Source organism: Globicephala melas, chromosome 13 (genome assembly GCF_963455315.2).
Source record: "Globicephala melas chromosome 13, mGloMel1.2, whole genome shotgun sequence".
Classification (NCBI taxonomy): Eukaryota; Metazoa; Chordata; class Mammalia; order Artiodactyla; family Delphinidae; genus Globicephala; species Globicephala melas.
This window is the reverse complement of record NC_083326.1, coordinates 19,309,195-19,332,069: the sequence shown is the minus strand read 5'-3', so window position 1 is coordinate 19,332,069 and position 22,875 is coordinate 19,309,195. Positions and strand designations below refer to the sequence as shown.

The following is a 22,875-nucleotide window of genomic DNA, read 5'->3' as shown; positions in this document are numbered from 1 at the left end:
AATAGAAACGCATTAATTGTTTTGTTTTGTTTATTCTTCAATCCTCCTCTCCTCCCCATTGTAAGCCATCAAGGACAAAATTAAGGATAGGTTCTTTTTTTTTAATGTTAAAGTTAGTGTAATTTTCTTTATTTTGCCAGGAGGTATTGAAATGTCTATTGTACAACAATATAAATATGAAAAATATGTAAAATAAAACATCTAAAGAAGCAGTATTTGAAGGAAAACATGGTGGCACTCATATTTGCAGAGAAAGTGTCCTTGTTTAACATTATTAGCTTTAAGATCTGTTCATAAGGGAGCTCAGTTCCCTATTTCTATCAGACAAGGATTTAAAAACATTGTAGTTTGTATGATTTCCTTATTTTCTTGAGTATTCTAAAGAAATACCACACACATTTACAAAAAAGCAGAAAAAAGGCAACTAAAAGAGAGTGAGATGAAATGCTTTTTTACAATCAGGACAGCTCTACCTAAAGAAATTATTTTTTTCCTCTTGTTTAAAACAAAAGCCACTTTGGTCAAAGAAACTAAATTGAGGGAATGCAGTTTTCTGGTTCTTTGGACTGATTTCTTTTGAAATGCTGAGCGTTTGCATTAAAAGGATGTGGTAGGTAGCAGAAGGAATGTTCAAGGTACATGAACTGGTTAAAAAAAGTGTGGAATGAAAAGTGAAGTTCAGGACTCTTATTTTTATCTTTAAAAATAAAGCAATATTTTTAGCGTAGAGAATTCACGAAGCGTATTTGAATGTTACTAATTGGCAACAACCTCATAATTTACAGAATGTAAAGAGTAGCATGTCTTTGAATAAAAAGATTAATGCATAAACAAACTTCATAACTGTCTAGTATTCAAAGTGTGAACAAAAGAAAAAGCATATTATATTTAAGATAGAAGTAATACAAAGATATAATTACTTCTAATTATTTTCAATACCCTTATTATTCCATATTGCTGAATTAAAAGTCATGCCTCTGCTAAAACTGGGGGAGAATGTAGTTAAGATAATTATTTGTTTGAGAAGTATTTGGAAAAACTCCTTTTTAAAGACATTTTTATAATCTGGCAAGGAAAATGAATGTGCTTGCAACGTGCCACAGAACAGCTTACTTCGAGGAAAGCGAGGCGGGTTGTCGTTGACATCAGTTAGGGTCACGGTGACCGACGTGGTTCCAGAGAGTCCTCCGTTTTGACCAACCATATCCTTTGCCTGAATAACAAGCAAATACTGGTCTTTAGCCTCTCTATCCATGTTTGGAAGGGCGGTCTTGATGACTCCTGTAAAATTTCAAATCCCAGTAAAATGCATCATGAATCACTGCATTTATACTAGCGAAGAACACTGACATAGGTAGAAAATAGCTCTTGAGTTGTTGCCTTTTGTTTTTTTCCTTTTAATAATTGCAATGCATATTAAAGGCCAAAGGGATATAGTAATTATATACAACATCACAAACACAGAAAACGCTGTAATGCAGAAAAGCGGAGAGAGAGGATTATCTTTAGATTTTATGGAAATGTATGGTTCAGGAAATACCAACTTATAATAAATAAAATATACTCCTCTAGAAGAACGGGCAGTGGCCTGTACAAGTATATGACAATGAACCTCTCTTTTTCTCTTTCACCCTCTCCAACAGCTTAATTCCCAGTGATGTGAAATCACCACAAACCTTGCAGCTATGGTCCCTAACTCTCTTCCAGCTACTACCTCTTTTCCAGCAAAATAACTATTCCATAAATAAAAGGAATGAGAGTTATGTATGTTTAATAAACAAAACACCATTCCAAACTATGCTGCTGGATGACTTTATGCTGTATCTAAAGGTCTGAGAAAAAGTACTATAGATGAGAATGACTGTGTTAATGGAAATCAAGACACTAAAAATATTGATGTTTTGTATTGTTTCTTTCAAACCAATTGCATTTAATATGGATAGCCTTTAAGACTTCAGAGGTATGAAAATTTGATTTCAGAACTTCATGTTGCTTGGTAGGAAAGCTTGACTCAATAATCACTGCTGCACTAAATTAGTGGTTTTATATTAATAACTATTTATTACATAAATAGGTTAGGTAATAGTATGTTTATGAGATAGAATTTCGTTTACGCTATATGTAAATATATAAAATGACATTATATACTTAATATAATATACTTAGTATACGCACATAGATTATGTCAAATGAAAACCTATGTATTCAATATTGCCCTGTACAGATCTCGAAACTAGCAATATGAGGCCATCTTTGCTAATTAGATACCAGAAGGAGTCTAGAATCCTACTTAATCATTTCCTGTACTTCCATCATTTCCAATGAAGACATCTTACCTACCTACCTAGAACCCTTTTATCGACTTTGTTTGAAAAATGTCTAATCATTTTATTAAATAGATTCTAACTTTTAGAGTTTAAGTCAGAATTTAAATCCCCAATGACTCAGATGTGAGGGACAGGAACTCTGGTATCACGGACTTCTCAGGGGCAAAACTGGGCTGTTTGATAAAGGATGACTCTTTGGGAGAACATAATTGTAAACAAGTTGGGATAAATGTTTTTTTTCCCTCATGTTCAGCATAAAAATGTTTTTATAGCCTCCAAATTTATAAAATGTTTTTTAAAAGCTGCCAATTTAAATTGTTTAAATGCTGATTCTTCCATGGACACATGTAAAAATGGTCTGTGTGTGTTATATTTCAGCCTTAAGTATAAGTTACAAGCCCACGTTATACTGTATCAGGCCTTCCCTATTCTTCACAATATTCTACAGTTCCGTAAATATTCTAGGAGTGGGGAAGAGATGAGAAAATCTTTCAATAGTTTAAGAATAACTTAAACAATATGTTACTGGTTCTCAAGATTCCAAGCTGAGTAACACTCACACCATCTTAAGCAACCTTATTGTTACTTAGTTCTAAGCAATAGCTATCAAATACATACACATATATATATACACATACACACCCCAACAATATATCAGTATTTTAAGCATTTAAATTATACTTCTTTGAGTAGGCCATTTGTTGTTATTGCTGTTGTTTTAACAATCACTTATTCTAATACACTATACTGGACGCTGTTGCTACAAGCACAGCAATACAAGGTCTAAGTAACCCTTTCACTGAACTCTTTCGGTTACCTACACACTGCTTATAGTTAATCTCTGAAACATCAAAATGACAATCAAAAGAAACATAGTCATATACCCATTTGGTTCATTGATAATTGTCTGAGACATAAATATTCTTCTTAGAGCCATAAAGATTCTATGAACGTTTCATGTCTGTTCTTCAATACTTTCCTTAACTCTAATATATAAGGCATTGAGTACTGACCTCAGTAAGACACACGGTTACCAAGCATAACAATCTTTGTCTAAGAGTTCTGGGACTTACATCTCTCTCTCTCTCTTTCTCTCTCTCTCTCTCTCTCTCTCTCTCCCTCCCCCTCCACCCCTCCCACCTTCCCTTTTCTCTTTGATGTTAATCATCTTTACTTGTAATACTTTTTTATACATTGAGCATTGACAATCTTGAATATTTAACTAATGGTGCATTTCATATAGATCAAATATTAGTGAAGTTCTAGCAAAATTTCTTACTCATTCCGTTTTCATTTTTAATTTCTATTCATCTCTCATTTTCCTTCCAAAATCAACATGTGTAAGTGAGTTTGTACCCTTGCACATGTATTATGATGGAGAGAGGTCCATAACATCTCAGCTAATCAGCAAAGAAAACACAGCCGCCTCATCTTCTCATGGTTTTGCTCAGCAGCGTTATTTGAAAGAAAACAGAATTATCAGGGGAGAAGTGTGGTAGTAAAAGTTACTCACTTATTTTTCACACATCTAATTGTCTCTTTACGAATGAGCCTATATATAACACTCCTCCAAAGCAAAAATCATCACAAAATTTGCAAAGAAATGCAGGTGGCAAAGGTAATTTCCAAATACCTCAATTATTAAACATATTTTTTACAAGAATGAAATAACTGGGAGAGAAGTGAATTTAAATAAGAACATTCAAACATAATAGATTTCTAGTTCTATGGCTTTTGCTAGCTTTTTACTTTTGAGTATCAACTGTATACATTTGGAAAAGAATTCTCATACGTTGGATTTGATCTGCATTTTGCTGTATATTATATAGACACACACACACACACACACACACACACACACACACACACACACACACACACACAGAAACTGTTTTTACTATGTCTCTGATGTGGTAAAGGCCAGTCTTGCCTAATCATAACCTTACAGTTCTGTGAGGTTTTCATGGGAGAGGATAATATTTAATTTTAATAGTCAATAGTTTTAAGCCACTTATGATGAGAAGAATATATCCTGTAACTCTTTAGAAAAGAGACTGGCTCAGATTTCTGGCTTTCTGAATAATCATTTTTCTATAGATGTACATCTGACCAGTAACCCAGAACTTTTTATTTATTTATAATCCATGTCCACAAAAAAGTATTGTGTATGAAACATCAATTTATCACTAGTATTATGCAAAAACTGTCTAGTTTTTGGTATGGGAATAAATTTTCAGATGATTTTCTTATCTCCTACCCGCCATCAATGTTTTGTTTTGCTTTTTAAAGCATATTCTGTTATCATGGAATCTCCTTAAGAATTCAGATGTGTACATTTCTGAAGTCCATTCTGAAGCTCCGGATTAGTCCCAGGAGTCTAGGCAACCACATCAGTCAGGTAACACAGGGCTGGGCTATTCATGCTGTCGGGTTCAAGATACATTAGATGTACAGGTGAATCTCTTCCAATAAGTTTGTATTCTTTTCTAAATTTTCTAAGACTTGTATTATTTGGTTTCTCTACCTCTACGTGAAGCATATAACAGAACCATAAAAACATGGAGAAGAGCCAACAATAGTAGAGATGGAAGCTTCTGGATCATCAAAGGATTACAGAGCTGGCATCAAATAAAGAGTCGCTGAAGAAGGGACTGTCGTTACATCCCCTCACTCTTGTGAGAGGATGTCCTGAGGAAGCCCTGACAGGAGTGAGAGTCCTCTACACCATGAGCCATGCCACAGGATGGAACGTGCATGAAGGGTGTATTTAGAGACGAGGGCTTTGTTACAACTGTATTACTTACCTAAAGCTAGGATGTAACAAGTATGCATGTAATCTCTAACGCAGGCACCATAGAGTCACACCTCTATGTTTAAGAAAGAACTCCTAAATGACAAGTGATATTTGACACCCCAACCATTTTTCAAGGCCAACTTCATGGCCTTGTGGTCTGTGCAGTCACACACTGTCCCCATGTTTGGTTTCTGCTCTGCTGATGACGTCTGAAATCCTACTAATTTTAGAACAAGAAGCCTGCACTTTCATTTCAAATAGCAAATTTATGTAGCCAGTCCTGCCATATATGAAATAGATTGACAAACTGGATCTATTTGCTTGTAGGTTACAGACTAGATAAACACATTAGAATAATTCTCAATTTCCCTGTGAATTTGGGGACATTATGAAGATAGGTGATGAGATTTTTTTTTTTTTACATCTTTATTGGAGTATAATTGCTTTACAATGGTGTGTTAGTTTCTGCTTTATAACAAAGTGAATCAGTTATACATATACATATGTTCCCATATCTCTTCCCTCTTGTGTCTCCCTCCCTCCCACCCTCCCTATCCCACCCCTCTAGGTGGTCACAAAGCACCTAGCTGATCTCCCTGTGCTATGCAGCTGCTTCCCACTAGCTATCTACCTTACGTTTGGTAGTGTATATATCTTTGCAGTCCTTTTAATGCTACACTATCTTGTTTCTAGTGACATTCTCTTTGCTTGCTGAATTGTCAACGTTGTTTTTTGCAGCTACTCACATCCTGGCTTTGTGGACTGAGAAATTAATGTAGAATATACACTTACCCTCTGGTCATGTGGCCTGTAAGTGTGCTACAGATGGAATACATGCTCAGAGATGTTAGCCAGGCTAAGTTAATGATATGTGATTAACAAATAGTAATGGTTATTATTAATATTACTAATATTACTCCTTTTTAAAAAAGAAATTAGAAGTTAAACTTTCAGAGATGTATTTAACAGTGATTTCCTAGGCCTATTTTATATAATCTTGATTTAACATATTTTCAGCATTTTTCCTGTCAAAAGTTTTACATTCTTCTCAAAAGGCCTTAGATTTGGAGATGTGGGAAATAATGTTATTTCTTACATAGGTAAGAATCATACATCAACTAAGGAAGACTACCTCAAACTGTCTACACAGCTTTTCATGCTTGTAAGGCCTGAAAATTCTCCATCTATTTTTGTCAGAAAAATAGAATTCCATTTTTTTTTGCGGGGGGGGGAATGCATTCTCTATATTATGATAGCAGAGAGGACACAACAATTCCTAGAATACCTCTGCACAAATGACTATAAGAAAGAGAAGTCCCAATGATTACCATGATTACAGCATTAAAAACTCTTAACCGAAACAAAATTAAATGAAACTTTACCTCCTGTAATACACGGTCCTTGAGATTGAAAATTAAAATTAAGTTTGAAGTACTAATCATGTGATGCCATGACACAGACTATTGTCCAGTTGCTCAACAGGTGAGGTCTTACCTACACAGGGCCTATGAAACACCTATTGTCTTACAGCAAAGCTAAAATCACAAGCCAATCATTAGTAGCAGCAAAATATTTAACCCTTGGCATTAGTACATGCTATTTTTGAACAGGTTATATAATGCAGGAGGTATACAATTTGTGAGCAAATTGTCAGAAACTTGTCAATGTCTTTCTAGGCTGCAAAGAGTAGATATAGAAGGGAATGGGTGGGTGTCTGAATTTAGGTTCTCAGATCTATCATTAAATCAACCACGAGCACAACTTCTACATTCCCAGGATTCAGATCATAAACCAGATACTTTCATTTACTTCTCCTTCAATACTCGCTGAATCAGAACTATTTCTCCTCTATCAGACTTTCTAGGCAGCTTCCAGACTTTATCACAACATTGGTAAAAAAAATGTGCCACAGCCTCTATGAAAATTCTAATAAATGATGAGCTCGCAGCGAATTTACTCGTCTGTTTTTGCACAACTGTTATTCTCAAAAGACACTTAAAATGTTTATCCCCCCCCAGTGATTTGAGAATGATTTGATATTGCCATTTTTTATAATATGAAAAACAGGGTAAGTGGCATTAAAATATTCATTTAGGATCATAAGTACTACCAAATTTTCAAAATCACAAACTTGCTATTTGAGGAAGAATTATTCTCCATGATAAAGGCAAAATTATTAAAATATAGAGAAATTTTGGATTTTCACAGTGATGAAGAAAACCAATGGCTCACACCCACCCATCTTCGCACCTGCCCACACTTCCCTATACCCAGAGCCAGAGGAGCAGAATAGATAAAATATTATTTTATAACCAAGAAAATAGTGCTCCAAATTATAGTCTTACGCTATATAAACTATTTCATCTTCAAAACAAAACAGAATATCTAGCCAAACAACCACATATTGTATCCAGGCAGCTTTGCAATTCATAATTTTTTTTTCTGAAATTAAAAGTCATTTAGTTTTTGATTTAGCAGATCATCATCCTAAGTGTTATGTTTCAACTAATTTCCCTGAGAAAAACTAGCCCCTGGAAGGACAAGCTGAACCTAGTACATATTCTACTGCATGGCAAGGAGATTTTGCTTAATATTTAAATTTTACTGTGTGTAATTCCTATGTGAATTAATTAAAGAAAACAAAGCAAAAAACATTTACAGATGAATGATGAACATTTTCTTATATAGTCAAGAGGTAACAGCTGAAACACTTTTCAATATCTAATATTTTGTTTAATTTTGGTAGGAATACTGATAAATGGAATAAAATATTCTTAAAATGTGCTAATATCTCTATAAATAATATGCTGTTTATTACCATGGTACACATATTGAGAGAACCACAGTAAAAATAGTGTCTGTTATCAATTCCAACTATACTGAATAAAAATAACTATTATTAATTCTATGCCAAGATATAAATGATGACTTTACAAAGAGAGTTGCATGTCAATTGTTACCTGTCTTTGGCTCCACTGAGAAGTATGGCTGTCCTTGCAGGATACTGTAGACCACTCGGGCGCTGTTGCCGTATGTAGGATCATCGGCATCCGTTGCTGTCACTTGTACCACTGAGGTCCCTACGTGCCAATCCCAAAACCAATGAGTTAAAAACTCCCAAATGCCACAAAACATAAGAACTCACAAAACGCTAAAGATTCCACACTAGATTTGTTTCTCATTTTTCTTATTCTAAGGTACATGAAAAATTGATATCGTATTTTATTTTTTGCCTAAGACAAACCCCAAAAGATGATAAATGATAATTCATCCTTCAGAAATATTTAAGGGACATGAAAATATGTTGGCAAAAAAATAAGACTGATGGTGCAAGTTAGGCAGGGATATATATTCAGAAGTGGATGGGACTCAAATTTTAGGCATCTCATCCATCAGGGTTGGGTAATAAATTTTCATCAAGAGCAATCTCTATAAGTCTCAATCACTGTCTAGAAGGCAGCATGACAAATACTAACATCGTGACCCTCAAATCACTGAGGCAACCTCACTGCCGTAGCAAAGTAAAGCCAGACAGAAACTGAAACTTCATTAACTGAATAAAGCATATTCAGTTGATACATTTAACTGGATATTAAGTGGCTACTGTGTCTCTTCCTGTAGTAGTTTTATTTTTCATTTGTTTTCACTAATTGATTTAAAAACAAAAGCATGAAATGAAAGTTTAAACCAAACCCTCCCAAAGGAGAAAAAGCATAGCAACTTGAAAAATCACAACATCGGTTGTTTTTCTACATTTCATATGATAGAATGTCATATTGCTTCTTCCTTTTACTATGCATTCACTTATTCCATATGGAAGGCATTTAGTGGGATCTGTTCTTTTTATTTCCATTTGGAATATCATCTTAAAAATATTAGCTGCTCACATTTGCTTAGTTTAAATATTTAAGCATATGCTATTTTATCATTTATGACACAGCTGATGGGGATGGGACAAATCCCTTTCTGTATTCTTTTAAGGTTCAAGTTGGTTTCTAATAAATTCTTGAAAATATGGTATTTTTAGTCTAACATCTCTTTTAGATATATTCCTATGTAGATCTCCCTCTCTAAATGCCTTAAATAAGTCACCAATACCCATCTTATAATTACAAGTCTATTCTCTTTTCCAGATTATGATTTCCCTTACCAATTCTATTTTCTTTCAGATTGGGTGGAAAATTTGAATATGTATGTGTGTGTTGTGTATACACACACACACACACATTTTGTAAATTCAGAAGTTTTATTTTTTTTATTTGATAGACTTAGGAGACTGCGCTCTATGGACGCTTGGTAGGACCAAACAGTGAATGATGTATATTTAAAAGTCTTTTTAACAATTAGATTTTGACTATTTTAAAATGTTAGAATCAATGACTTTGATGTTCTCTATTTCCTCTATAAGGAAATAGAGAACTTCTTTACAGCACCATCGTTACAGCAATATTTATTCTCGTGATATGGTTAAGTACCGATTTCCTACTTCACTGGAAAAGAAAACACCTTGAAACAAACAAAATAATGAAAGCTATACTTCAGTAAATTTTGTTGTGTATAATTTTTTCTGAAGTGTTCGTTAAATAATTTATACACACGCACAGGCACACAGACATATACAAACACACATGCGCGCACACACACACACACTTGTATTGTCACGCTTATCTATGCTCTTCTGGCAACAAATAAGAGATCCCAGGGACTTATGAGTGTGTTTCAAATCTTAGTTAGTTCTCAATGAAAAAAAAAAAAAAGTAGGCCTGAATAATAAATACTGAAAACTTGTGTTGTATATACCATACTATTCACTGGCTATTATAACTATTTGGTTAGAATTAAACACTTTGATAAGCTGTCACTATAAGTCCATAGGATACATTTTATGTAGACATTTATTGTTCTTAGCTCAAATTTTGATATTAACCAAGTGACCTCAATTAGTGTCAAGTAAATCCTGAAGACACAGAGAAATCATTTTCTAAAAAGTTCTGAACCTGTTGGAATCAAATAACTAAAATAACTTACACATGCACATAATAATCATGCTGTTTGATATCAGAGTGGTACCACTGGAACCAAAACTACAGTGCATTATTCAGCCTCTAGAACAAAAAGCTCACAGTAATCCAATTTGCACTGCTGGGTTCTACACAGGAAAGGAAAACCTTAGCAAGCCCATGTAGAATGCCCAAAATGCCCAGGAGAATTACGGCATTGAACTGAATTGCTTCAACACACCTAAAAACCTCCTGTTTTTCTAAACATTACTACTTTGGAGAGGACAACGTGCCTTCTCTTTTCTCTAAAACCTCCCAAATCTTGTTGCTGCTGGTGTCATCATCGTTGTTGTTTTTGTCATTATACAAGAGCAGCAGGAAGCACTCTGAAGGAGTGGACAGTATTGAGAAAGTGTGAATAAGCCTGTTTGGTCAAAGAAATATTTACACGGAAGATAATTATAGTGAGGTGCTGCCACTGCAGCTCAGAACTTTTCCTGTCCGCAAGCATCGATTCCTCTGGCTTATTTTCAGTTGTATTTCTTTAGCAGCTTGAGCCATGGTCCCAAAATAATGTTCCCTCTCCAATCTGACTGGAACAGAAATTTAGGGTCACTAAATTGGGCACATGTAATACACATCTTTGCAACTCCACTCCCCAGCATGGCAGATGTGTGGATCGAAAGCTGGAATGAACGTACTGACTTTTATTTAAAGTAAAACGATCAATCAATCAATCAAGTAAAACAAATCAAAGACTTGAGTTGAAATACGTGTTAAAATACAAGTTCGATTATTATTTTAAATAAACTTCCCCCTTCAATACTATAAACAACACGAAATAAAAGATATAAATCAACTGGTCTCTATTCCAGCCCCATCATTTTTTTTTTTTTTTTTGTAAGATCATCCATACCTAAATTACATACTGGCTGAAAACTATTCCAAAGGTACCTAAATCAGTGGAATTTAAAAGACAGTTTAATAGTATTTGAAATACAGTATATGCTAAAGGTAATTTACTTTCCATTTTTCCAGTAATGGAGCAACGTCAAAAGGCCTTTGAGTAAAACAGCCTTCATTATTCTTTTATATATCTCACACTGAGTATCACTTTACCATTATTATAAATTCAGTATAAATTTTCATGCATTTAAATTTCTGGAGAAATCACAAAAAGATTAGTGGTGGCAGGTGGATGGACATTTACAGGTTCAAGCATACTCTGTAAGGAAATAGACCAGCTGGTTCTAATATTAGCCTAGCTACACTGCTGGCCTTGCCTGATACCCTGGCCCCAGAGAGATGCTTAGAATAGTGAATTCTTATTTTAACATGGGGAGAAAGGAAAAGTAATAGATCATCACAGGGCTGTGTCTAGAATGATTTTTTTTTTTGGTTTGATAATTTTATTGTGTTTTTTTTTAAACTTCTTAGGCATAATTTGAATCATTTTTTAATTTTAAATATTAAATTGAAAAGGGATTGTAAGACCTATGTAATTTCTTGAAGACACTGAGACAGGTGTGTAAAAGGAAGAATTTCCTAATTTTCCGTATAAATAAAATAATGTGTCAAAAAATAGAATTTGGATACTGGCTACTAACACATCTCAAATATTCCCCTCACACTAAATGGCAATGTCTACACAAATGCTAATGTGATTTCTTCCCCAGTATTTATGGTGATTTAATTTTAAATACAAACCTCCTAAAATCAGATGGTACAAGACCAACTTGCTCTTTACTTACCCACAGGAGACATTTCGGGAACTCCGGCAGTGTACGGGCCATCCAGGAATTTAGGTTCGTTGTCATTGATGTCCTGAATCTTGATGACGAACTCCGACTCGGGCTCCACGGGCTTGTTGGTTAGCCGGTCCAGCGCCTGGGCGCGGAGGGTGTAGTAGGCCTGCTCCTCGCGGTCAAGCCTCTTGGTGGCATGAATATCCCCCGTGTTCTCATCAATAATGAAAATGGAACTTGCCCCTTCGCCTGACAAGATGTATTTGATGGAACCATCTCCTTTATCAACATCAGAGTGAAGCTGGTGAAAAATTCATGTGAGATGAGATTAACTTACAAGCGAGTCAGCGATATGGAGATATGTCAACATAATTCTTATGTCAGGCAGCAGCATATGAAATTTTACTGTTCTTGGAAAGATAAGCGGACGCGTTTTGTGCACAACGGAAACGGCTATTAGAATGTGTTAGCTTGCACTTGTGAGCAAGACATTTCATTTCTTCCTGTAAACAGTCTCATTTTCAAAGGAATTTTATACCATTCCCAAAGTTAGGAACTCGTTGTAGTGTTATTTGTGATTTGGTCTGTCCTTGCCAGTTTTAGCCATCTTCTTTGACCAGAGCAGACATTCAGTAACCATGCATAATTGGTTGATTTGATCGTATTCCAAGCAAAGGGACTTGCTATAGAACATTTGTAACTTTAGATCTAATATATTCTTTAATCTGCTTAGAAATCGCCACATCCTTTAAGGGTTCCCTTCCCTCCCAACTCCCACAACTTTTCAGGATTATTAAGGATGGATAGATGTCCAGTCACTAAATTGATCTCCAAATCCTGTTCTATATTTTAAAATTTGAAGCTGTAAAAGAAAAATTACACTGCTCTCTGAAGTAGGAATTTTAAATCAATATGTGCCTGAGACTTCAACTAAAACCTTTCTTGAAATACCAAGAACAGCATTAGATTTGCATGATTAACCCCGGCTACGGCTCAGGGGCAGCCCCTACTGATTTGCATTTCATATCTGGAACTGTCCCTTCTGTATGTCAGAACATTATGTTGAACAGAGGAACCTGAGGAAACTCAGAAATAATTACATATTTCCCTGAACTTCATAACCTGAGAAATACAGTGCTCAATCTGTAATTTCAACAATCTTTCATCCTCTATAACCGCCGTGATTCTGGACTGCAATTAATACAAACGCAAATACCCAATTTACCAAATAACAAGGCTGTTCACTGCCCTGCAGAACTACGTTTGCATTCTTTGAAAGACAAGGTTCAAAAAATATAAGATATGGGAAACTTAGGCAAGTGGACGCTCAGTCCATTTCCATCCTTAGCTGTTGAGGATACTGCTTCTGTACTACGAACTCTAAGTGATTCTTCCATCGCACTGTAACAGCTATGTTTATACTCGGCTTCAGAATACTTAAATACCTGATTTATCCTTTAGTTTCTGTAGTTTTCAGTTAGGACGAAATGATACAAAAAAATTAATTTCTGGCACAAGTTTTACTTTAGCTTTGTTCAGTGTGGAACACTCTGCAGCATGATTTTCCAGCATACGGAGAAGTTGTATTCTTGAAATGTAATGAATTATTTAATTTTCTTAAGTCGTTCTCAGGGTGACTATTACATACATATCTCCCTCTAATTTAAGACGAAGCAAGCTAAGAATTACTATAGTTTGAATTACTGAGCACTCCTATGTGCCAGGAACTACTGCTAATGTTCTCTACATAGTAACTCATTCCACGCTCACACTGACTGACTTTATTATCCCTTTAACAGATGAGGAAACTGAGGCAGACCAAGTACTTTGCTGGTCATGCTGCCAGCTCTCCATGACAGAGCTAGAAGAATGAAAACCATTAGGCTGGTGGAAAGCCCATCCTCCGCTCCCCACAATGGGGATCCTGCCTCTGGGGGAGAAGCTGTGTCCTGTGAGGTGAGGACATTAAAGTTGCCACAAAGGAGAACTCAGGGCAGAAGGGTACAGACAACCACTCCCACCTCATCACTCCCCAAATCTCAAAGACGCTCAGTGTTTCCAGGGGTTTCCATCAACACGTTTTATGATGCACCAGAAGGGACCTTTCCTGACGTTACAGAAAAGCAATAAACCACATTCAACAACACAGAGCAAAGACTTGAGTCCAGAGACAAATGCAGATTATAGGTGAAAGTAAGTTGCTTTTCAGCAGCTAATACCTCAAGTATTCCCCCTTACACACACTTCTCACAGTCATTCTCCCAACCCCTCCTCGCCCTTGATGACCACAAACATACAGAAGTTATACACAGGCTGCGTCTTTAATCAAAGGTTTGCTATCTCTCTAAATATCACTAGGGGCTCCCATTTATAGGACCAGCCCTTATGATTCATTAAACTAATTCCTATCAACTGACTGCTGGCTTCACAGCGTGGGGATACCATGTGTTCCTGGGGTATTCAGGTAAGGGAAAGAGGATGCATTCCTTTCAATACAGAATGTACATGAAATCCTGACTGATCTCCAGCCTGAGCTCTGATGCCGTATCTGACGTTATGCGGTATCGCTAGTTGTTTCCATTACTGACAGCGTAAGAACTTAAAGGTAAAAAAGGTTCATACTGGGCTTCCCTGGTGGCGCAGTGGTTGAGAGTCCGCCTGCCGATGCAGGGGACACGGGTTCGTGCCCCGGTCCGGGAGGATCCCACATGCCGCGGAGCGGCGGCGCCCGTGAGCCATGGCGGCTGAGCCTGCGCGTGCGGAGCCTGTGCTCCGCAACGGGAGAGGCCACAACAGTGAGAGGCCCGCGTACCAAAAAAAAAAAAAAAAACAAGGTTCATACTGCTTGTTTTTCCACTTCTTCAAGGATCAGAATTCTTCTCTTCTACCTCTAACTGCCACCACCATCACTGCCCGCCCCCAACCCACACAGACACACCCACACATCTATTGCAGGAGCCCCGAAATCTACCACCCTCCCCATCACTGACACTTTTCTCTCAGCTGGGACCATCACTAGGCTTGTAACCACTGCTAAAATTCACGAGCATAAAACTGCTATGAGTCTCGACTCGGTGTCCTTGCAAGGTTAGTGGAAGCATCTGCAGTTGAAAAGTGGAGGACCAACTCTGGAATGTCAAGATGGATACACACATAATTATCAGATGATGCAGACACTGAATCTGTGAGGCTACACCCACGATACTATCCTTAATACGTGGGGTGAAACCCCATGCTGTTAGGAAAAACTATTATCCTTCTGTGCTGAAAAAGCATGCTCAGAAAAGAAAAATGCTGCAAGTGTAGAAGGACTGAATGGCATTCTTAAGTTAAGACACGTGTCTATGTAGCCCCACCCTTACCCCCCGCCAAATGCACACACACACTCATGCACAGTCTTTATCAATGATGATTATGGAATAGAGTAGGACTCTCCACAGTGAAAACCTCTGGCCAGGAAAAAAAAATTCTGCGGTCCCACAATATGGTAAGTGAGCAAATAAGTAATAAATGAAAAACACAATAAAAAACAACGATTTGCACTCTATTTGGGGCAGAGTAGAATTCATGTTGTTATGTCTATTTCACTTGCCAATATCCTTGTAAACATGATCTTGTAACTCATCTAAACAATAACAACAAAATCTTCATTAATCACCAGACAAAACTCACTTGTACTGTGTCCCTAAATCCTTTTCGAAATATTTGTTGTGACTCCAAAGTAAATATTTACATTAAATATATAAATTGTTTTTTGTTGTTGGCAAATGAGCACAAACAGTAAGGAGCACAGCCCTCTTAGCTGAGTCCAGCTCATGATAAGGCAAAAGAATAAGCAGGGAGGAGATCTAAGTATTACGCGAATCCAATGTCACTATGCCAGCACGTGTACGGTAACAATGTAAGAAACATGAAACTGTTGGACTGAGTTATAACCTACACAGGCCAGGATGCAAAGCATACTTCACATACACCTAAGTATATTCTGTTTAGTCATCTGTTATGGCTCCATCATCCCCCGCTCGAAGGAATACGCGCTCGTTACCTCTAACGTATCAACCCATTCTCCAGTCCCTCTGAACAATCATGCTAACTTGGAATCTTCAAATCTTTCACTTGGGCTATCACAAAGCTCCCCAGTTATTTTCCACTTTTAATAACTCACATCATCGAGGCTGTTATAGTGCACGTCAGAAATGATCTCCCTAAAACATGCACTGAATTGTGTCACACCCCTCATCAAATAATTGCTCCCCATGGGCTCTGGGTTTAACTCCAAATCCTAAGCGCTCGGCTCCGTGTGGCCATGTGCCATCTCCCCAGCCTCTTTCCTACCACATCCCAGAGGGCCCTCTGTGTCCCAGGCAAGTGGGTCTAGTTACCACTGCCTGAGCAGAGCAAGCATCTCCCATCTTTTCCAGACACATCCTCCATCATCTTACCCACCAACTGACAACCAACTCTACTTAATCCAAGTTCCCTCTTACTGAAGCCTTAACAATCCTAGTTTTCCCACATGGCATGTTGTTTGAATTTCTATGACAAAATGCTTTTAATTCTGCTTTATAATGAAAATCTGGTTTAGTTGTTTTCCTACGCAATCCCAATCCCGTCTTTAATGTATAAACTCCTTAAGAGCTGGGTTCTTTTTATCACCATATTCCACATTCTGAATAAAAAATTTGTTGCAGTGAATTTAGTAAATTTTTAATCCACACTGTAAAACAGGAGTGCTTGTTTTATTTCAATTTCTATCCTTTTAAGTTTTAATAGCACTAAGTAAAAAGAAAACAAACTAAACAAAACAACATCCTGTATCTCTGGTTTGTCCTCCCCAATCCTCTGAACCGCCGAGATGGAGTTCAGATACCTTGTTTTCTATGCCCAGGGTAACTTCTGCATTGGTACCTTTGTGTTCCCCAAGAGACAGAGCCCTGGAGAGACAGACATGCTTTCTTATTCCTGTTTTCCTAAGTCTTATACAGTACTTCACACACACACACACACAGGTGATTAAGGAGGGTTTGATAGACCCTTGGATGTCCTCAGATGGCAGAATCTCATGTCCTTGATTAATTTTTTAATCCACCATTTATCTTTTACATTTAAGATTGTAAAGAGAAAAACTAAAAACAGATCAATGCACTGCAGTTCCGACAATTTTCTTACATTTATTTAATCAACTAGAACCTGATATGAACTACCTGATCTAGCACTTGCGATCCATCTGCTTAAAAAGTCTGAAAATGGAGAATATTCCTCAATTTAGCAAAGACTGAGGTAAAAAAAAAAAGACTGAGGAAAAAAAAATCAATTCAATATATTGACCAACTTTTCTTCCCTCTATGAACGTCTTCAACTCTGCCTGTTATCTGATCTTACTGCTGATCTTGTCTTTATTCTCCTAGTTCCCCTCCTCTATATTTATTTACTTTATTTTATTTTATTTTTTGCGGTACGCGGGCCTCTCACTGTTGTGGCCTCTCCCGTTGCGGAGTACAGGCTCCGGATGCGCAGGCTCAGCGGTCATGGCTCACGGGCCCAGCCGCTCCGTGGCATGTGGGATCTTCCCGGACCGGGGCACGAACCCGTGTCCCCTGCATCGGCAGGCAGACTCTCAAACACTGCGCCACCAGGGAAGCCCCCCCTCCTCTATAAAATGGAGATAGAAATGCCTGTACTTGGACTTCACTGAACAATTGTGACAACTACTTGAGATATTGCAGTAGGATGTGATTCGTAAAGATAAATTACTATAATGTCAGGACTGTACTTTGTAAAGCAATTATACTCCAATAAAGATGTTAAAATTTTTTTTAAATAGTTATTCATAAAAAAAGAATACAGACATAAGATGAAACTATTGGGACAGAGACAACGTTTATCATGAAAGTCTTGACACTAAAAATATAAAACTACACAAAAGCCTCTGTGATCCTCACTGAATATATACGATGGAAATAGTGTTATATTCAATTTTTCTATAACGAACAATTTGAATAAGAAAAATGCATTATTATACTACTATATTTGTGTACAGGAACGGAGTAATGAGGGCTAAACAAAAAATACGCATATGTTCCTTTGAACACCATGTTAATCCACCTGAGAATGATTTATACTGAATATTAGGCAAAAGATTTCTAAGGTAAATTCTCTACCACTGATTTACTTATTATAGATTCTTGATTTTTTTAAGTTTAAAAATATATTACAGATTGTTAGAACTCATGCATTTTACTTTTGCTAAACTTGTACAAGGTTAAAATTATAAGTATAGAGGGCAGATTTAAACAATAATTAGCAGAAATAAAACTGCTTGAATATACACATTACATGCAAGTTTTCTTTTCTCATTATGCTTTTTAATAGATATTTTCCACATGCCATTGGATACCATGTAATTATCAAGCTGTTGAAGAAATATTACAGATGAAAACAAGTGTATGAGTAACTTTTTTTTTCTGGTTGAAGTATTCCTAATTTATAATTATCATTGTGGTCCAGGGTAATGGAACACAATTTACTTGTGAAGCATCTTGGAGGAAGATGTGTGGTTTAAGAAGTATAGGTATTAATTATTACACATAGAATAATAAAGGAAAGGGAAACAATTCAGGAAGTACTTAGGTAAGGTTAAAACTGCCAAGAAAATCTCATTTCTTTTCTTTTTTTTTTTAACCAATAGTAAATTTTAAAAAGGAGGGACTTCTATGATTATTTTTATCCTCAGGAAAAGTTCACACTAACTCAATGGCAATAAACAGTCATTCTGGGGTCTCAGTACATACTGAGTAGCGGTGGTACAGATGCTAGGTCCGTGCAAAGCAACCAGAAGTATGGCTACTGAATCTCCACTCCGCTTATCTTGCTGCCTTGATCGCACTTAAATCCCAGTTTATCCCTTGTTATAGATCAGCATCCTAAATGTCCGCCTAGCCTTGAACCCTGAAGTGAGGATAAAATGAAGTAATGCATTTGGAAGTATTTTGTAAAATGTCACTTTCTATCCATATGTAAGTCCACAAAGAGCTGTACAATGAAAGTACCTGCCCTTCCTTAGTGGGGGAAATCTTGCTTTTGTTTGAAGAAGTTCTACATTTCTGTCTAAGGCATGGTTACTCGGAGCTTCACGTGAAGAGCCATGTCTTTTTCACCAGGGACTGACAGATAGGAGCTCAGAGAAGCATTTTCCATTCCACACAGCTACGTGCAACTCCCTAAAGGCTCCACAGCACTTGTCCTCCCCTCTTGTCTTCTCTCGGGTTGCTGCCTCCAGGCCACATCCAAAACTTTCAGCCAACTTAAAAAATCTGCGTGGAGTCAAATTATTACTGATCAAAACTCCTCGTGGGCTAATTTAATCGTGAGAACATCGTGTCTCCGATTCACGGCTCCCATCTACTGCCTCGCTCACTTCCTTCCAAACGCCAAGTCGTAAACCAGAAGCAGTTAGAAAGCAAACCCCTGGAAAGCTTCAGCTTTCTTCGCAGGAGGAAGAAAAATTTGCTTTTTCTGCAAATATATGTCACAGGAGGCCAGAGCACTGCTACGGAAAGAGCAGTCCCGGGACTGGGTGCTATCAGTCTAAGTCAAGGTGAGTATGGAAACTGAGAAGAAGGGCTTAGCAACTTTCACAGTCATTTTACAGAGTAATTTAATGTCTCTTGAGCCCAATAATAATAATGAAAACAGGGGGATTTAATTTTTTAATATAAGCAATTCATTTTTAATGCAGCAGCAAAATTATTAGGAGGTCAAAACGAAGTATGTCCTGAGTTCTTAAAAACCAAGAAGCTTGCACACAAACAGCAACAATATAAAACTTGGTCCTTCACCACAGATCTGTTGAGAAGAACTGGGTCAGTGGAGAAAACCCTACGTGAAAGCTCTTTTGAATGTCTGTAGGCAGTCACCAGTCTAAAACTCTTTTCCTGTCCTAATATCAGGGAAGACTAGAAGACACTGGCCTCCATGGAGGTACAGGGCATTCTGAAGAGACCATCCTTAAGATGGGCACAGATGTTTTGCACATGGCATTCTGGAGAAGGCATTCACATATATGTCGCAGAGGATGATAGCATCACGTAGTTGGCAAAGTATTTCCTGAAGTCTTCTGCACTGCATGGCCTTGTGCGTTCAGAAACAGTAACAGTTAAAACAATGGAAATATAATTTTGAAGTCTACTTCTGGGGGAGAAAACTTCAACACTCATCTGATTTAAGAAGAGAATATTCTATTTGCAAACAAAGCAACTGACAACGGATTAATCTCCAAAACATATAAATAGCTCACACAGCTCAATATCAAAAAAAACCAAACAACCCAATCAAAAAACGCATGGAAAATCTAAATAGACATTTCTCTAAAGACGACATACGGATGGCCAACAAACACATGAAAAGATGTTCAACATCGCTAATTATTAGAGAAATGCAAATCAAAACTACAATGAGGTATCACCTCACACCAGTCACAATGGCCATCATCAAAAAAATCTACAAACAATAAATGCTGAAGAGGGTGTGGAGAAAAGGGAACCCTCTTGCATTGTTGGTAGGAATGTAAATTGATACAGCCACTATGGAGAACAGTATGGAGGTTCCTTAAAAAACTGAAACTAGAACCTACCATATGACCCAGCAATCCCACTCCTGGGCATATACTGTATCTGGAGAAAACCAAAATTTGAAAGGTTGCATGAACTCTGATGTTCACTGCAGCATTATTTACAATATCCAGGGCATGGAAGCAACCTAAATGTCCATAGACAGAGGAATGGATAAAGAAGATGTGGTACATATATACAATGAATATTACTCAGCCATAAAAAGGAACAAAATAATGCCATCTGCAGTGACATAGATGGACTTAGAGATCGTCATACAGAGTGAAGTAAGTCAGAAAGAGGAAGACAAATATCGTATAATATCACTGATATATGGAATCTAGAAAAATGGTACAGATGAACTTATTTGCAAAGCAGCAAGAGTCACAGATGTAGAAAACAAACTTATGGTTACCAAGGGGGTAAGGGAGGGTGGGATGAATTGGGAGATTGGGACTGACATATATACACTACTATATATTGAATGGATAAATAATGAGAACCTACTGTATAGCACAGGGATCTATTCAGTACTCCGTGGTGGTCTAAATGGGATGGGAATCTAAAAAAGACTGGAGATGCACATATATATATATATGTATAACTGATTCACTGTGCTGTACAGCAGAAACTAACACAACACTGTAAAGCAACTATACTCCAATAAAAATTAATAAAAAAAGAGAATATCCTACCCTAACTTATCAATTCTGATACAAGGATAATATACATCCAATGTGGCCTGATGGACCAGTGTGGACAAAGATATGGAGAAACACAGAACGTCACAGATGACACAGACTAGGATGGGGAACAGAGAACAGCAGCTCATCCAAGAGGAGAACAGACAGTGCCGAGGCCGTTCAACACTTAAACTTACAAGTCAGATCTTGAGGGCTGACCGTTAACTCTAAGTTCACAGTAACTATGTACATGTATTTGTAAGTTGTGATATCTATTTGGTAAACTTGGTTTCAAATATTCTTCACTGGGTATTTAGTGTTTGTCTAGTTAATCCCTTCTGACATCTTTTTTAAAGTTACAAGTTAAAAGTATCCCTTTGGCAGGTACTAAAAGTACCAGGTTGAAAGCACCACTTCAGCTATGACCTGGACTACAGGGATACAACTGACATTACTCTTGGTGCCCAAACTAGATTGTCCTGGTAAGATAAAGTTTGAATCAGGCCTGTTTCTGTCTTCATCTAGACACTCAACATCTGTTAATCATCTATTCAAAATAAGTACGGAGTATATCCTACAGGTCAGGTGTACAGGTGTGTATGGATGAAGACAGAAAGGGACAGGGTGGCAGAGGCAAGCCTAAGGCATTGAACTAAATAGTCCCCATGGTCATGAGACCATCTACGGAGGCGCAAACTGTCAGAGCACCAGGTTGAACAAACAACTGCAATTCTGATGACCACAAAAAAGCACCCACAGAAGGCTACAAAATCATATAACAGGGAAACCAAACCAACCTCAGGGGTTCAGAGAAGTGCTTTTTAAATAAAAGATATTTAAGTTGAGACAAGAAGACTAGTAATTAGTAGGATTAGTCTAGTAATGAAGGGCAGAACTTGATGTCCAGGAAGAAACTTTACTGAATGATGGAATACATTCCTTTCTATGCATAGTCAGAGTGAGAAACACACAGGATCCACTAGTTTATAACACAGAATAATTTTTGCATGTGATATATTAAAAGAGGCATCATAGTATAAATATATTTTACAATCTACCTTCTGTAATCTGCTTAATTAAAAAAATTTAAAAGACTGCAGAATAGTTCACTGATGTTAACCTGCTGTTTGGCTAATGTACTTGTTATTTTTTGTAGTATGTAGGGCTCTTGCATCAGAATTACCTGGGACATTGGTTAAAAATGCCAATTTAGGGGCTCTATCTTAAGTCTACTGAATCAGAATCTCTTTGAGTGGGAAACAGGAATCAAAATTTTCAACCAGCATCCCAGATCGAAAATTTTTGGTCAAACAGATAATACCCCTCACACAGAAACCTGCTTATGTCAATAATATCACGGTTGAAAATATAATAATCACTTTTAATTCATTTATATTTATAACTTCTTCTATATAAGATTATTGAACAACATTTTCTCTGTTTTGATTTATTTATATATTTTACTTAAAAGGGAACTGTCCCTCCTCTAACTACCAATGATACAGGGAGAAAAGTACACAGTGTATAATTTACGTCTCCACCAAATAGGATGTGGTACTTTAAACAACAGCTGTATTTAAATTTTAAACCATTTTAAAATTATATCAATTTTCCATGGGGTGGGGGCAAACAATTTTATTTTTCACAAAATTCAGGTTTCAGGAAACCTAAGAAGAGTGAGAAGCAAATTTGTGGACTATTAGGTGGAAGTATGTTT

The 22,875-nt window shown here is 36.9% G+C and overlaps 1 protein-coding gene across 3 annotated transcripts in view; it reads right to left on the bottom strand.

Moving 5' to 3' along the window:
* Window positions 1-22,875, bottom strand: part of CDH7 (cadherin 7) — a 125,485-nt gene that overhangs the window by 56,407 nt on the left and 46,203 nt on the right. For all 3 annotated transcript variants that reach the window (XM_060310428.1, XM_060310427.1, XM_060310429.1), the window contains exons 3-5: window positions 11,873-12,167; window positions 8,082-8,201; window positions 1,114-1,281 (exon numbers count right to left, since the gene is read on the bottom strand). In XM_060310428.1, coding sequence (XP_060166411.1) covers window positions 1,114-1,281; window positions 8,082-8,201; window positions 11,873-12,167 — 583 coding nt within the window. The remainder of the gene's footprint in view (window positions 1-1,113; window positions 1,282-8,081; window positions 8,202-11,872; window positions 12,168-22,875) is intronic.